Source organism: Phoxinus phoxinus, assembly GCF_949152265.1.
Source record: "Phoxinus phoxinus genome assembly, chromosome: 14".
NCBI classification, from domain to species: Eukaryota; Metazoa; Chordata; class Actinopteri; order Cypriniformes; family Leuciscidae; genus Phoxinus; species Phoxinus phoxinus.
Window position 1 is genome coordinate 28,452,193 of NC_136889.1, and position 15,664 is coordinate 28,467,856.

At 37.2% G+C, this 15,664-nt stretch overlaps 1 protein-coding gene across 2 annotated transcripts; it reads left to right on the forward strand.

Annotated features, from left to right (window-relative positions):
• The first annotated feature begins 7,909 nt into the window (after window positions 1-7,909).
• Window positions 7,910-15,478, forward strand: pla2g12b (phospholipase A2, group XIIB). 2 transcript variants are annotated; one of them, XM_079634231.1, is made up of 4 exons: window positions 7,910-8,462; window positions 10,561-10,649; window positions 12,838-13,003; window positions 14,928-15,478. In XM_079634231.1, exons 1-4 carry the CDS (start codon window positions 7,925-7,927, stop codon window positions 15,044-15,046), a joined length of 912 nt encoding a protein of 303 aa, XP_079490357.1. In that variant the 5' UTR covers window positions 7,910-7,924; the 3' UTR covers window positions 15,047-15,478. The 2 variants fall into 2 exon arrangements, with proteins under 2 accessions (XP_079490357.1, XP_079490358.1); XM_079634232.1 differs by having other exon boundaries at window positions 10,561-10,637.
• Window positions 15,479-15,664: the final 186 nt, after the last annotated feature.

Genomic DNA, 15,664 nt, shown 5'->3' on the forward strand with positions numbered 1-15,664 from the left:
CAAAAGTCTAAATTAGACCAAGGCTCAGAATCCCTCTGCTTGAGTTGTTGTTTTTGTAAATGTACATCCTCACTTGTTTAGTAAAATGATTTCCATGTATGCACTTGTACTGTGTCCTTGTTATTGTCATTTATGGAAAGTCTTTGAGCTTTTTGTGTCACTGTATTTTGACCTTAACAAACTAAAGGTCACTGTTGAATGTGGAGTCAGATTTTAGACGTTTGGTGTGGATTGTTTTCATGTCTTCCATGTTGTTTATACAGTAAACTGTGGATATGTGTCCATTAAAAGCAGAGCATGAAACAGACCAAAGATTCAAATGTTGATGCATTTGTGTGTCCCTAACCAAATTACTATTTTTATTATTATTTTCTTGTGTTTTATATGAATAAACAGAAGTACTGCTCTACGTATAGATGTGATTTATAAAAAAGTATTGCACATTTTGGGGTGAAATATGAATCACAACCATTGGCAACATGATTACTGACACAGTAGTGGCTAAAAAGTGATGCCCGGATGGGATATTTGCACAATATTTGCTTTTAATGACACTATTAAACAGTCAAAATATGAGGAGTATGTTATATTGGGAAGAAGAATACACTAAAATATTAAAATAGCAAAACTTTTTGGCAAGAAAGGCAAACTCCTGCAGATAATTAAATACAGGGTTTATTAAAAAAAGGCATAGAAAAACAAAGCATATTGACTACAGTTTAAATATTTAGTTGATTATCCCTTGTTTTTGAGTACAGCAGACATGCTCACTGATAAAAATTATTGTGTGGTGAAGTAAATACTATAGGAAAAAACAATGTAATTTACATGAAAAAGTTAGTTCAGGCAATAATTAAAAAAAACAAAGTAGCCTAAGTTCTATATTAGTACTCAATTCAAGCGTGTAGAAATGAAAGCGTAAATATCAATGTTATAAAATTAGGTCTGTTTTCCAGCTGTAGTTACACTCTTTCATCGTTCATTTGTTGTTAGGGTTAGTAACTTGCAATTTTGTGACATTTGGAGTTAATTTTCTACTCAAAATGACACATTCAAACACAAAAACGATCCATCAAATGTTACTGTCTCGTCATGTATTGTCTACCAAGTATTGAGATGTTCACATAATGTGTTCATTTTGATATGAAGATATGGTGTCTCACACAATATCTATTGTATTAATTATTTAGATGTTTCTAAGAAATAATAGGCTATACTTCAAAAGTGTGGTTATAATTCAATGTTATATTGTTTGAGTGAAATGTATTGCAAAAGAAACTCCAACAAATAGATATTACTCAACCTTTTTTTTCAGTGTGGGCATTGACTCACTAAACTTTAATAATATAATAATAATAATGAATTACATTTAATATAGCGCTTTTCTCTGCACTCAAAGCGCTTTACATGGAAGGGGGAATCTCCTCAACCACCACCAACGTGCAGCGTCACCTGGATGATGCGACGGCAGCCATATTGTGCCAGAACACCCACCACACACCAGCTTACTGGTGGAGAGTCAGAGGAGACATATACAGTATACACTCTAAAAAATGCTGGGTTGTACAAATATGGACAAACCCAAACGTTGGATCAAAAATGCAATTTAAAATTTAACCCAATGGCTGGGTTTGTCCATATTTGACCCAAAATTGGGTTAAAACAACCCAGCATTTTTTAGCGTGTATATATACATATGGACAGATGGACAGAGGCCACTGGGCAAATTTGGCCAGGATGCCGGGGTTACACCCCTACTCCTTTCGAAAGACATCCTGGGATTTTTTGTGACCACAGAGAGTCAGGACCTCAGTTTAACGTCTCATCGGAAGGACGGCGGTCTTTGACAGTAGTGTCCCCGTCACTATACTGGGGTCTTAGGTCCCACAAAGACCACAGGGTGAGCGCCCCCTGCTGGCCTCACTAACACTAACTTTGTGAGTGTGTCATTCTTAACATTTTCCAACACTCCTTAAGTTCTTCCCAAAGTTGAGCTTCATTGGAAGACCTGCATGATTTATTCAAATTTCAGGTTTATAATTTACCAAAGGTTCCTGATGGCTTTAACGTCGGGGGACTGAGGAGGACATTTGAAGACTTCTAAATGCTGAGCATGAACACTTTCATTGCATGCGACTTTGTTGCATGCACAGTGTTATCATGTTGGAAAAAGGTGCGTTCACACCATGTCATAATTACAGTAACGATTCTGAACTGTAAAAAGCCTTCACGTGCTTGTAGAACTTGTAATTACATAAACTCCTAATTTAAAGGTGCTCTAAGCGATGTCACGCATTTTTTAGGCCAAACATTTTTTTGTCACATACAGCAAATATCGCCTCACTATCCGCTATAGCTGTTTGTCTCCTGAACACACTCTAAAAAAACCGCGGTCTCTGTAGACAACCCAGGCTCCACAAACAGCAACAAAAACAAACTGGGCTAACCCGCACCACGAAACATAACAAACAGTGTTCCAGCCAATAACCGACAAGAAGGATTTGGGGGTGGGGTTTGGGGGTTAGTGCGCGGATGAGGACGAGGGAGGGTCTAGCTAGCCTCCGTTTTGTTTGACAATAGTTCGAACGTCAACAAGAAGTGACGTCACCCAGGATCGCTTAGAGAACCTTTAAGGTGTGTTCGAGTTGAAGCGGCGCTGTGCTTACCGAACGGTGTAAGACATGCAAATTACACAGAGAAATTCAAAAGCATACAGAGCTTGATTTACTGTAATTACGACATGGCTTGAACGGAGCAAAGTATACATTTGATCTCAAAACTATGGAAGCTTGTTTCCGCCACAGAAAAAAAAAAAAAAAAAAGATAATTGCAACTTTTTATCTCACAATCTCACGAGTTTACATATCCTAATTCTGACTTTAGTCTATTAGTCTCTCTGTTTATCCCGAGGTTTACCGCAATCCACCGGATCCAGGCCGTATCCGGATATGATGAAGGACCTGCGCCTGGACACGACGACAACGCAGTTCTGAAGTGCCAACTGTCTCTCCCCTGTGTAGGCCTCCCTCCCTTCCCTTTACCTCTGTCCAGATCAAACGTTGTCAGGATAATTCTGGTTCACATGGCTATGCGGAAGTGCTAAAAAATTATGTATTATACATTTTTCAAGGTTTGTATTTGCATTGTTTTGTGCAATGAGCGGGCGGATCGCATTAAGGGTTTTCTGTTAGAACGGTGTTGTGTTAGCGGCCCCTAAGTTAATAACTAATGATTGTTGCGACGGAAGTGAATCAATCAAAACTAACTTTCGCTGAACAATCGCTGTGCCTTTAATTTCCGATTATCACTGTAAAGCTGCTTTGAAACAATCTATATTGTTAAAAGCGCTATATAAATGAAGGTGACTTGACTTGACATTATTTCTCAGAATCTCTCAAATGAGAGAGATATAAACTTTTTTAACTTATCTCGCAATTCAGATATCTTTTCTCAGAATTGTGAGATATAATCTCGCAATTGCGAGTTATGAAGTAAGGGGAAAAAAGACTGACTTTGTTCCTCAGAATTGCGCGTTTATATCTCAAAATTCTGACTTTATAACACGCAATGCTTACTTTATATCTCTCAATTGCGTGTTATAAAGTCAGAATTGTGAGATATCCATCAATTCTTGGGAGCATCAGTGGCTCTGTGGCTCATGTAGGTTCTCTGCAAACCGGAAGGTTGGTGGTTCTATCCCTGGTTCCACCTGACGAAGTATTGAGGTTTTCTGAGAAAAAAAGTCAGAATTGTGAGATTAAAAGGTGCAATTACCTTTTTTTATGTTTAATTCTGTGGCAGAAACAAGCTTTTATACATAACAGATCCTCCCTAATCATCTATATTGTGCTCAGCAGGATTCCCAAGTATTGGTCCATTTTCAAAGTGGAGGCAACTTTGTAGATACTTCCAAAACCTGCTGTGGACTTTTGTCCCCAATACCATTATGCTTCCCTGCCGTACCTGGGACCACGTACAGTATGCATTTGGTATTAAAACACTCCAGTCGTTTGAACATACCTGACACCATCCAATTCTAGGTTAACTTGTTGGACTTGTTGATTAGTATTGACTTATCGGACTGCAGAACGTGGCTCCAATCTTCTTCAATGCTCCAAATTCTCCAAATCCTTGTTCTATGGCAACTGCAAACAGTTTTTCTGCAGTTGATAAAATTAATAAATGCTTTCTTTACTGATATACACAACATCAATCCAGCTTCTTATAGCCACTGGCTTATAGTTCAAGAGGAAATTGGAGGTTGGAGGTCTCACACGGGCTTTAGAATCTGTTCTGAGGTAGTCCCACATTCAAGTGATTTTCATCCTTCTGTCATAGTTTTTGACCAGCCACAGCACTTTACATTCTGCAGGGCACAGTAGTGGTCTCATGATGCTTTGAAATAATTGTGTGGACATTGTGACCAATTCTGCACATGCGCAATATCCAAAACTGATAGACCAGATTTAGACCATATCCTCCTTGGGTGCAGATGACAGCTCCTTCCATCTGGCCATTTTCACTAAAACCCACAAAATAACATGTAATAATATAGTGAATACTTGCCACATAGTGATTTATTGGATTAAAGACTGCGAATAGTGAATGCAAGATTGGTTTGACCATTTGATCAAAAATGCAAATCCTGGCAAGACTTTTCAGCAAATAAGAATCAAATGTATATCATCATCAGTATATTATTTTAAGCCTATGTGTTAAAAAGGCATAAACATACCAAATATAATTATTTATTTAGTTTAATAGTGATGCAAAGGGAGTATGTCATTTAGATTTATATGGATTTAAAAAAAAAGTATTTTAAAGTGATGAGTCAAAGTAGACTCTTGGATGAACCTGATTACACTGTAAAACCCGATGAACAATAAACCTTTCCTTATTCGCCAAATTTGTGAACGATCAAAAGATTCTGAGAGTGTCTGTTATTTTCCTCTGTTTGGCACACTGTAAAACCTACCAGTCAAATGTACTAAATTAACTGACTTTATTTTACTCAAATATTACTCAAATATGACCTAAAGTTCATTGTATTTAATAAAAAAATATATATATTAGGCAGAACTCAAATGGAATGATTTACAGCAGATTTCTAGTTCCCAGCATGCTGTGCTTCTGACTGGAAGTAAGGCCCTGTCCCAAATGGCACACTCCGGACTTGTGGACTTCCTCAGAGTCCACACTTTGGTGACGTCATGTAGTGCAGACCTATAGGGCCTTTGGCGCGAGTCCACGAGGGCGCATTGAGAGGTATTTTTGGGATAGACTCGATCGCCACGCCGGAAATAGGAAGACGGTCCGGTTGTTGTTTAAATATTATATTTCTACATTTACATATGACTCAGTAAAGCCCTGACATTCGGTTATATTTATTTAATTAAGCATAATGCGATCGTAGCCTATTATTCAGTGCGCTATTTATGTTTATATTAAATATATATTTATATTTATGTTTGAGACATCAACCACTGGTTGATGACCATAATGTTTGTATAAACTGTAGGTAATAACTGGCAAAATGTACACATAGGTTATAAAAATAATGATATTTACACTTAAATATTTTCTTCTCATCCATGTTAACATGAGTCAAAGCTCCTCCCATTCGTTGTCTGATTGGCCTTTCGCAAATTCGCAAGGATTCCTGGGTAGTTAAAGTGCGTGAAGCCTGCATCCATGCGGGCTTCGCGGAAGACCGCTTCAAGGGTACAAAGGGGGCGCTGCTGAGCACACTTCAGAGCGTTAAAATGATGAATGGGACGGTCTACGGACTCGTAGACTCAGCGAGCACGCGCAATTTAAGTCCACGAGACCGAAAGTCCACATCAAGTGCGCCATTTGGGACAGGGCCAAAGACTCTGAAATCGCATACTTCCCTATATAGTAGGCAAAAACAGTATGTGACAAAATAAGTATGTCTGAACTCACAGTATACTCATAAAAGAGTAGGCAAAAAGTATGATCTACTACTTCCGGCGAGATTCTGAAGTGTGCATGCAGTGGACACTTTACTATCTCATGAAGCCACTGGAGAGGATTGGTAGAATTGACATGATAATGACATCATGATGAATGTAGTATGTCCGGATTACATTTATACCACACACACTCATTATGTACTTTTTTAGCGGTTGTAAAATAGGCTAATTACTTATTCAAATTAAGTACGTACAAAGTAAGTAAGAGAGTAGTTGAATTTCAGTTACACAAAGTATTTAAGTGGGATTATAGTTTAATTTAATATTATGTGGGCTCAAATGGAATACGTACTCACAGTACTTTTAAACTTAAATTGTAAAAGGCAATCGGTTTCCTCAAATGGTTTGAGTTTTCTTAACTTGATAACACCTTCTACAAACGCATCTTTGTGTCTAAAAACGTGTTCTTCTTTTTTTATAAAAAGCGCTGACTGAGGGTCTCGAGACACGTTTTGAGACGTGATCCAATAACCAAAATAACAGAAATAGCCAAACAGCATTAAATATAGCTATTTGACGTGGAAAAAAATAAAACAATCGCACTGGTGTTATCTGCCTATCTGCCTTCTGCCTATTGGGGCAGAAGGTGTTATCTGCCTATTGGACCTCCATAAAAACTGTGTCACTGCTCCGAGATACCAAACTTTGACATATTCTTTCATTATGTTGTTATTTCGTTATGAATTTTTTTTTGCTTGAATTACCTTGAACAAAACGAAAATCATTAACAAAACCTCAAAATATAGACATTAATTTAAATATCAGATCAAGTTTTGCAACTTTGCGTTGCTGTCCGCGATCGCGTCAAGGATCAGCCAAATTTCCACGTGCACCATCAAAAGTGGTTGATAAGAAAAGTGCTAAGCTGAATTTTTGTGCCATCTAGTGTTTTAAAAGAGAATAAAATCAAATGCGCCTTTTACCCCGGTTCACCTTTATTCCTGTTTTACCGTACTGCATGATAGTTGTGCATCATGTTAACTATATAGGAATATATTAACTATGTTGTGTGTTCATGTTCAATAAAAATATTTTCTTTTTTTTTATCTATTTGCAGAGGTGAAAGCTCATAACTACGTCTCCACTTATTGGTTATCAACCAGAACATGTTCCTACACAGTGTACGTCTGAAATCAGGGACATTGCAGTCCTTATGATAAGAAACTGTGTGAACAACTGCACATTCAACGACAGGCACACACCTTTGTAATAACTATTAACTATTAACATTTCACTGGTACACAGACAGCGAAAGAGAGTCGGCCAAGATCCGGGCCACATCTGGTGTATGTGGATTCCACGCGTACCAGATGTGGGCCGGATCTGGGCCGACACTAGGTCACTGTCTGGTATGTTGACTTTGTCAATCACACATAAATAATGTACGGACTTGTTTTAGGGTTCTAAATAAAAATCCCCATAATTTTTGAAAAATATTCTCTAAATTCTGCCCGCTCCTTCAGCCTGACACTGTATGTCTTTTCTGACTAAACTCACAGAACTATCACACTGACATTGTTGACTTAATTCTTAAAAAAAGAAAAATCCAAATAAATTTAAATCCAGAAAACAAAACATGTTTGTTATACAGTGTATTCAAATGTAATAAGAAAAAAAAAACAGTATGAGCCATGGTGATTGCAGGTATGAAGTAATAATTACGCATGACCAAATCAAGACATAGGCCCTTGAGATTACCAAAAGTGTGTCAATGGCAAAAATAGTTGAAACACGAGAGCTCTATAGATAAAATGACTGTGTGTGACAGGTAAAATGACTGTGTGTGTCAGGAGATCATCTTGCAGGTGAAGTGTGAACTGCAGATAATGAAAGCCAAGAGTCGATTACACAGGGTTAGTGTGTCTGTGATTCACTGAGAGAGCAAGCCTCAGCAAGAGATTGGACCTTACCTTTAACCTTAGCACCAATCAATGCCTTGCTGTCTGCTTGATCTAATCACAGGTCAAAGTCCCTTCCACGAAGCACTATCAACAGTGTCTGTTTGTGCTGCTCACTCTTTTCCTCTAAGCGCTTTGACTTTATCTGTCTCCCCTTCTCCTTGGAGCCTACAGACCTCCAAGGACCGGTGTCAAATCATGTTTCCACGCGCGTTGCCGTTGCTTCTGCTGTGTATCTCCACAGGCTTGGCTGCCACACTTATCCAGGCCTCTGTTGATGGGGCGGCAGAGGATTCCCCTGACCGGTCAGTTTTACCTGAAGCTCAAGCTGGTGATACCCCAGATGTTCTGGTCAATGGGGAGTACCAGGCAGAACACATCTTGATGGCAGATGCCCCTGTTGAGGGAAAACCTGCAGAGGCCCAGAGTACCACACAAGAATCTGAGGATGAATCGGACTGGGGCTTCGGTTCTATCAGAGGGAGTTTCCAGGCAGTGAATGGCTATTTTGACTCTATACTGGAGCTGATGGGAGGCCGGGATGGTGTATGCCAGTACCGCTGTAGACATGGTAAGTGAAATATCGTCTCAGTGCACATCGGGTGACACTTCTCAGATCTGAGATTGTGTCACACTATATGCTTTTGACAAAGTCGGTACCAATAAAACAGTTCACCCTAAACTTATTTACTCATCACCCTCACGTTGTCCCAAACTTGTATTTATTTATTTATTTATTTATTCTGTGGGACACAAAAAGAGAAGTTCTGAAGAATGTTGACTATTCATAGTGATCAAGACTGTAGATTTCCAAAAGGGGTCATATTGACTGCTTTTATGACACTTCTATGTCCTTTTTGGATCTTGATAGATGTGTTCACCATGAACTGTCATTGAATGTTAAAGAAGTGTGTGTACATTCTTCAAAACTTCTCCTTTTGTGGTCCATTAAAAATAAGAGAGTAAAGAAGGTGAATAAATAATGATTTCATATTAATGTTTGGATGAACTGCATTTAAGTTAAGCTATAAAACTTAGTTTAGCTTACAAAGCTAAGTTCAGAGTTGAATATTAACCAATGTGTGATACTAATGCAAAACTGAATTCATTTTGTTGATAAGCTGAAACATCTGAAACATGCCCTCACTGATCTGTCCTCAGTCCTCATGTTGACAGATTCAGTGAGGCATTGGGCAAGTAGATCACACCACTCTACAGAAAACACTGATGAATCAGAATATTTCATATACCTATGAATAAGAGAAGGTAGTTATTTTATATCTTGACTCTTTTATATTACTTTTCTGGTTTCAGAATGACAGACTTGCATTCTTTGCTTAGCTTTTCAAAAAAAGTGTAAATGGAATGCAAATTAATAACTTAATGCAACCAGAACAAATCCATACATTGAGCTAATTAGTCATATAAGTAAGTGTAAATGTTCAATATTCTTAATCTTTAATGTTGCCTAAAAAGGGCAGTGAGTGTATTTTATTCACTCTGTCAAATTTGTCTGTATCGGCCTATGTACAGTTTTAGCTAAACAATTGCATAATACTTAATGAGGGTTCAAAGGTCCAACATTTGGTAATTAAGCCTTGACTAAATGCTAAAGCTAAGATAATAGTCTAGTTGTAGTGTCTAATCTTATAATGAAACTAATATTCCATGGATAGTGTCACCTTCTTTTGAAATGATAAAGAACATGCTCTGAATACCAAACATGGAAATGTTTTATACTGTTGCACCACGTAGTCAATTGGAATGCTCCATGTATGAATTAACGCATACATGTCTACCATATATGCTAGATTTCTCTGTAATTAATCAGGCAAATACAATTGTTACAGAGAAAATAATGACTTAAATCTTGCTTTATTTAGACAGTGGTTTGTTGCTTTGGAAAAAGCTGATCACAAATGTTTTATTTACATTGGAATTCCCCAGGGCTCTGTTTCAGGACCTCTGCTGTTTTAATTCCATTTGTTACATTTAGGTAATGTTTTCAGGATTTTTTTTTTCATAGCTATGCAAGCGATACACACCTGTACCCTTCTATTTCATCTGAAGATCACAACTCCATGTTAGATATTTCTCAATAGATGTCTTAAAATGTAATAATACTGAATAAGATTGAATTAATGGTAGTGGGTACAGAAATTCTGGAAAAAAAATTTGCAGGACAAAAATGCATCTTTGGTCTCAAATGTTAAATCTGTAGTACAAAACATGGTGTTACTTGTTAAGATTCTGCTTTTTACATTGTCTCTTATTTAATAAAAGCTGACAAAGTTGTGTACGCCAAAAATGTTTTGTTTTGGTTCATTATGATCATTAACATTTACATTTATTAATTTAGCTGACGCTTTTATCCAAAGCAACTTACAAATGAGAGCAATAGAAGCAATTAAACTAACAGTAGGACAACAGTATGTAAGTGCTATGACCCTTCGCAGTTCAATCTAACGCAGGATTTTTTTTATTTATTTTTTATTTATTTTTTTATTATAAAGATAGAATAGTGGAGAAAGAGTTAGTGTTACTGGATCAAGTGCTGTCGAAAAAGATAGGTCTTCAGCAGTTTTTTAAAAATGTTAACAATATTATATTATAATTATTTTATATGATACATTCTATATTATTTCCAATGTATAATTTTTGTTTTTCAGGTAAAGCTCCTCAGCCTCGTGTTGGCTATCAGATGGCAGAACCTGATGGTTGTAGCACCTCACTTCTTGGTTTCCAGGTACCGGACAGTGTATGTGTCCCTTTTTCTCTACTAACATTAACCAGTGGCCAGCCGCCTTGAAGCTTTGCTAAGAACCAATGACCTGTGGGAGTCCGGCCTATGAAGTGTGCACTGGCCAACAAATCAATCAAAATCAACCTGTTCATGTTTACATGTTAGAGTAAGACAGCAGGAAAAATTAGATCATTTTGTGCAACGTGTATCTGATAACACAAATGTGGCCCTGCTTGTTTAAAATAAAAAAAGCACTGATCAATGACTTTGGGATTCAAAGTACAGTGACTTATAAAGCGTTGGCCTTTAGAGACGCTGCCAGGTTGATGGCATCAAATCTAAAAAAAATAATAATAATAATTTCAAGCACTTAGTAACAAGTAAACTAGATATTCAAAATCTGAGTATTTTTCTATGTTTTCACAACTAATATTATGGTACTATATTTCAAGTAAACCCTAACTGCAAGTTAATCCTAACTTCGAAAAACTGATTTTGGTTTCTTTACATCAGACTCAGTCAGACTGTCTCTTCCTTTCTAACTGGGTGGTTCTTGGCCATATAAATTGCTATGTGGACCAGACCTTAAGTTATAGCATTAGGTTAAAGGCCTGACACAATATGTGGCTCCTAAACCAGAGAGACTAGCAAGGACTCTGAAGAGAGAGTGAACATCCAACAGATTCTGGACAGTTAAGTTTGGCATCCATCCAAAGCGCTGACGGGGCTGCTGTCAGGAAAGAGGAAGGCAAATGTGCCAAATACATTCCACACACGACTCACGGACAGCCCATTTCTGGCTTTTTTCATAATTATGAAGTTTAAGGTGTCCATTTAGAAAGCAATTATAAAGGCAATATATCTGTATCCTCCAGTATGGGCGACAAATGTAATTGTCTTATGTTTCAACATTATGAATTATGATGTGAGTTTAACCACCATTGTTGCATCCCTCAAATAACCATGGCTATAACTAAATCAAGAGTTTTCATCCTTTTCACACCAAAGATGGAACAGGAACTCCTTGCTAGATATTGAAATTTTGTGATGCATTTTAAGCCTGGCATAAAATTAACCTGCGTAGCACCATAATACAGGACATTTGCAGTCTTTGCTTAAATTGCAAAGCAATTAAAATTGCATAATTTTATATAATTACTATATAAAGCCCGGATCCAGCTGATTACAGTAAACCTCGGAATAAGCAGAAAGACTAACATTAGCGCAGATGCCCTTCTTCTTATGATGTAACGAGTACATCGGGTGTTATAGGAAGTGTCAGGTCCGGCTGACCTAATTTATGCAGCCGAATAATCATTTAACTGATTTGAATAATAGGAATGTATCATTTCAATGTGTATGCCAGGTTAAAGAGGTCTAGATCTAAACTGACAGAGTGTGTCTGCTTCCCGGACAATGTTAGGAAGACTGTTCCAAAGTTTAGCTGCTCAATAGGAAAAGGATCGACCGTCTGCAGTTGATTTTGATATTCTAGGTATTATCAACTAGCCAGAATTTTGAGATCGCAGTAGACGTGAAGGACTACAATCCGTTTAGAGCTCACTCAAGTACTGCGGAGCTAAACCATTTAGTACTTTGTAAGTAATCATCAATATTTTAACATTTATACAATGTTTAATAGGCAGCCAATGCAGTGTTGACAGAACGGGGCTAATATGGTCATACTTCCTGGTTCTGGTAAGAACTCGAGCTGCTGCGTTTTTGACCAGCTGTAGTTTGTTTATTAAGCGTGCAGGGCAGCCACCCAGTTTATTACAATAATCTAGCCTTGAGGTCATGAACTCATGAACTAACTGTTCCGCATTTTCCATTGAAAGCATCTGTCGTAATTTAGATATATTTTTAAGATGGAAGAGTGCAGTTTTACAGATGCTATAAATGTGGCTTTCAAATTAAAGATCACATTACATTTTTATTTGAGTTAGGCATTGAAAGGGTGTACAGCTAGTTCCATTTTTTTTGACTAACAAGTTCTTTGTGTGTCTGCACTTATGTGTGTTTGTTTTTTAACAGTACCTAAAATCTTAACCTATTTTCCTTATACTACACATTCCTCTCTTAGCACTGTAGTGTATTACTCTGGTTTTAGTACAACAGTAATACCAATGGTTGTTTTTAGTTTATTTTGATGATTTGATTTGTGGATTATACGCATGTTGTGTACTCTGCTGTTCCTCCACAGTTTGATATGGGTGTTCCAGCCATGACCAAATGTTGTAACCAGCTAGACATTTGCTATGAAACCTGTGGCTCTAACAAGTACCGCTGTGACACCAAATTCCGCTGGTGCCTCCATAGCATCTGTGGTGACCTGAAGAAGAGCCTGGGCTTCATGTCAAAGGTTGAAGGTGCGAAATACTCACATGCAACTCACACTTCAACCCTGTTACAAAACCTATTGAGCGGAGACACAGAAGCTATTCCACACGGTACCTGAACCGTTCTAAAGCAGAAGCCAATCCCATAATGCAGAGTGCCAATCTCATTGAAAAACATCCATCCAAAACGGACTATAATGGACACGAGCGAAGGCTACTGCTGAAGCATGCATATAAATACAGTAAAGAAAATGTGAGCTAATGCAAGAAAAGCAATGAGAACACTCTAGCAGATCTAGGCAGGTGGTGCTGGGGAGGGTGGAGGGCTAGGAAAATTCCCATGGCGAGTTGAGCCGGTATGGGTCGAAAATAAATGGGTTTTGCTGATAGAACAAACAGATCGATTGGTCAAAGCAGTCGGCTTGAAGAGATCCAATCAGCTTCTCAGAAGACTGAACTATATAGGGAACAACGGGGCTAAAGGCTCTACGGGGTAAAAGGCTCCTTTGATTTTATTTTACTCTAAACCTAGCCTGGGAAAACCCAGACCACTTCCGGCAAATTTAGATTTACTCTGCAAGTGGGTCTGGCAAAGAGCCCATTGAAATTCCAATCCGTCGAAATCGCGGCACCAATCAGAAACGTTGGGGCGGGCTTTACACGATGACGACAGAGCAGAGACGGTGACGCAGATTTTGTACATTACAAAGATGGATGCTGCTGTGGAACATCACAACATCACTTGTTCGAATCAGCTATCGCGTCTGTTTCAAGCGATTTAAAATTGTCATTTTCGTTAACACAAACAGAGAATTGCTGGGTCTCGAGATGTTTCTCCGTCGCTCTGCATACGTCATGTCATTCATCGCTCTGATTGGTTTTAGATCTATCCGACGTCCGTTGGTGACGCCCCTGTGGAAATGAATTGTCTATGGAGCTTTGCCAGACCCTAACTCAGTTACAACTGAGAGTGGTCTGGGTTTTCCCAGGCTACTCTAAACCACTAGATGGCACAAAAACTTGCCGCAGCACTTTCCTAAACTTCTGATTTTAAAGATGCACTTGGATTTTTGGCTGATCCTTGATACGATCGCGGGCAGCGATGCAAAGTTGATTCCGTGCTACTTTGATCAAATATTGTATGTTTTTTTTTTTTTTTTTTTTTTTAAGTAGCAAATGAGAATCGCTAAAATTAATGCATATATTTTGAGACAAAGGTCTTGTTACCTGATTTTGTACAAGCTAATTAAAGCAACAGTTTTTCAATAACGGGTATTTGGGGTAAAAAGCGCTCCTGCTGTTGGTAAAAGGCACAATAATTAACATGATAATAAATATCTGGCTGACTTTTCCATTTGTTGACATGACATGGTTAGATTCAGATGGTAAATAACATATATTAAGTTGGGTGTCCACCTTACAGATAATCACCATATTTATAATGAAATCGTCATATTTAAAATTATGATATTAATCATATAATATAATAAAATATGATTTAATGTTACTACTATATATCTGAATTAAATTAGTATGGGATCTTAATCAATGCTTTTAGAATCTTTACTTTAAAAAAAAAAAATTATATTGACATTTAAATTACTATAAATTTATTGAACAAAAAAATATTATTTTATTTATCAAAATAAACCGAAAATAGTGCAAACTTTGCTAAAGTGATTCTTTTGAACAAGTATACATTTAGAAATGATAAAAAAACATATTATTTTAGCTTAAGTATTTGTACTATGGAAATTTTTTCTTAAGCCTTAAGCCTTTAACCCATTTTTTTAATAACCAACATCTTATCGAATTACATTTTGTTAGTTTCAGTTCTCCTTTAAACTATAGGAAATCAAATACAAACCGTGCAGAGATATAAAAAGACAAAATGGATTGTAATAACAAACCAGACAAAACCTCTCAACCTCTTTTCGCTTCTCTCTCTCTCTAGCATGCGAGACCTTTGCGGACACTATGTATAACACAGTGTGGACTTTGGGCTGCAGGCCCTTCATGAACGGCCAGAGGTCATCCTGCTATTGTGAAGGAGAAGAGAAGGATGAGCTGTGAAGACCTACAAACCACAGAACCACACCACATTCAACACATATAAACACTTTACAGGTTTAAACTACTCCACATAATGGGTCAGTATTACGATGAATCTCATTAAAACACACCCAGGTCACATTTCACCACAAAAATGTAAAGAAAAAATTAGGCATATTAATTCTAAATTCTAATTATTATAATATGTATCATACTATTGTGTCGTATAAATACTATTAATGAAAAATATATAATTTAATTTATGTAGCCTATCTTTGTTTTCTTTGCATTGCAGCAAGAGGTTTTTTAACTCTTTGGTCTTAAAAATGGGCACATTTTATATTTTTGGGGTGAAATATGACCATTACATGTTCTTGACATGATCATGAGATTCACCCAGTAACCCTGGTGCTTAATGGATCCAATTTAGTTAAATAAACACAAAAGATTTTATATTGCATGTGTAAAAGTGTCCCATACATTTTTAGTGTGTGCTTGTGTATGTTTGTTATATAGGAAGAAAATATCCATAAAAATATATAGTCTCAATTTACAATAAGAAAAAAAACATTTGTTAAAGTTAAACTAAAGATTTAATTTAAAGAGCTCATAAACCTCCCACAATAGCTGACACCTTTT

Coding starts and splice junctions, on each gene's coding strand:
- pla2g12b (XM_079634231.1), top strand. CDS start 7,925: ATGCCTTGCTGTCTGCTTGATCTAATCACAGGTCAAAGTCCCTTCCAC. Junction 8,463..10,560: donor CCAGTACCGCTGTAGACATG/GTAAGTGAAATA, acceptor TTTGTTTTTCAG/GTAAAGCTCCTCAGCCTCGT. Junction 13,004..14,927: donor CTTCATGTCAAAGGTTGAAG/GTGCGAAATACT, acceptor CTCTCTCTCTAG/CATGCGAGACCTTTGCGGAC.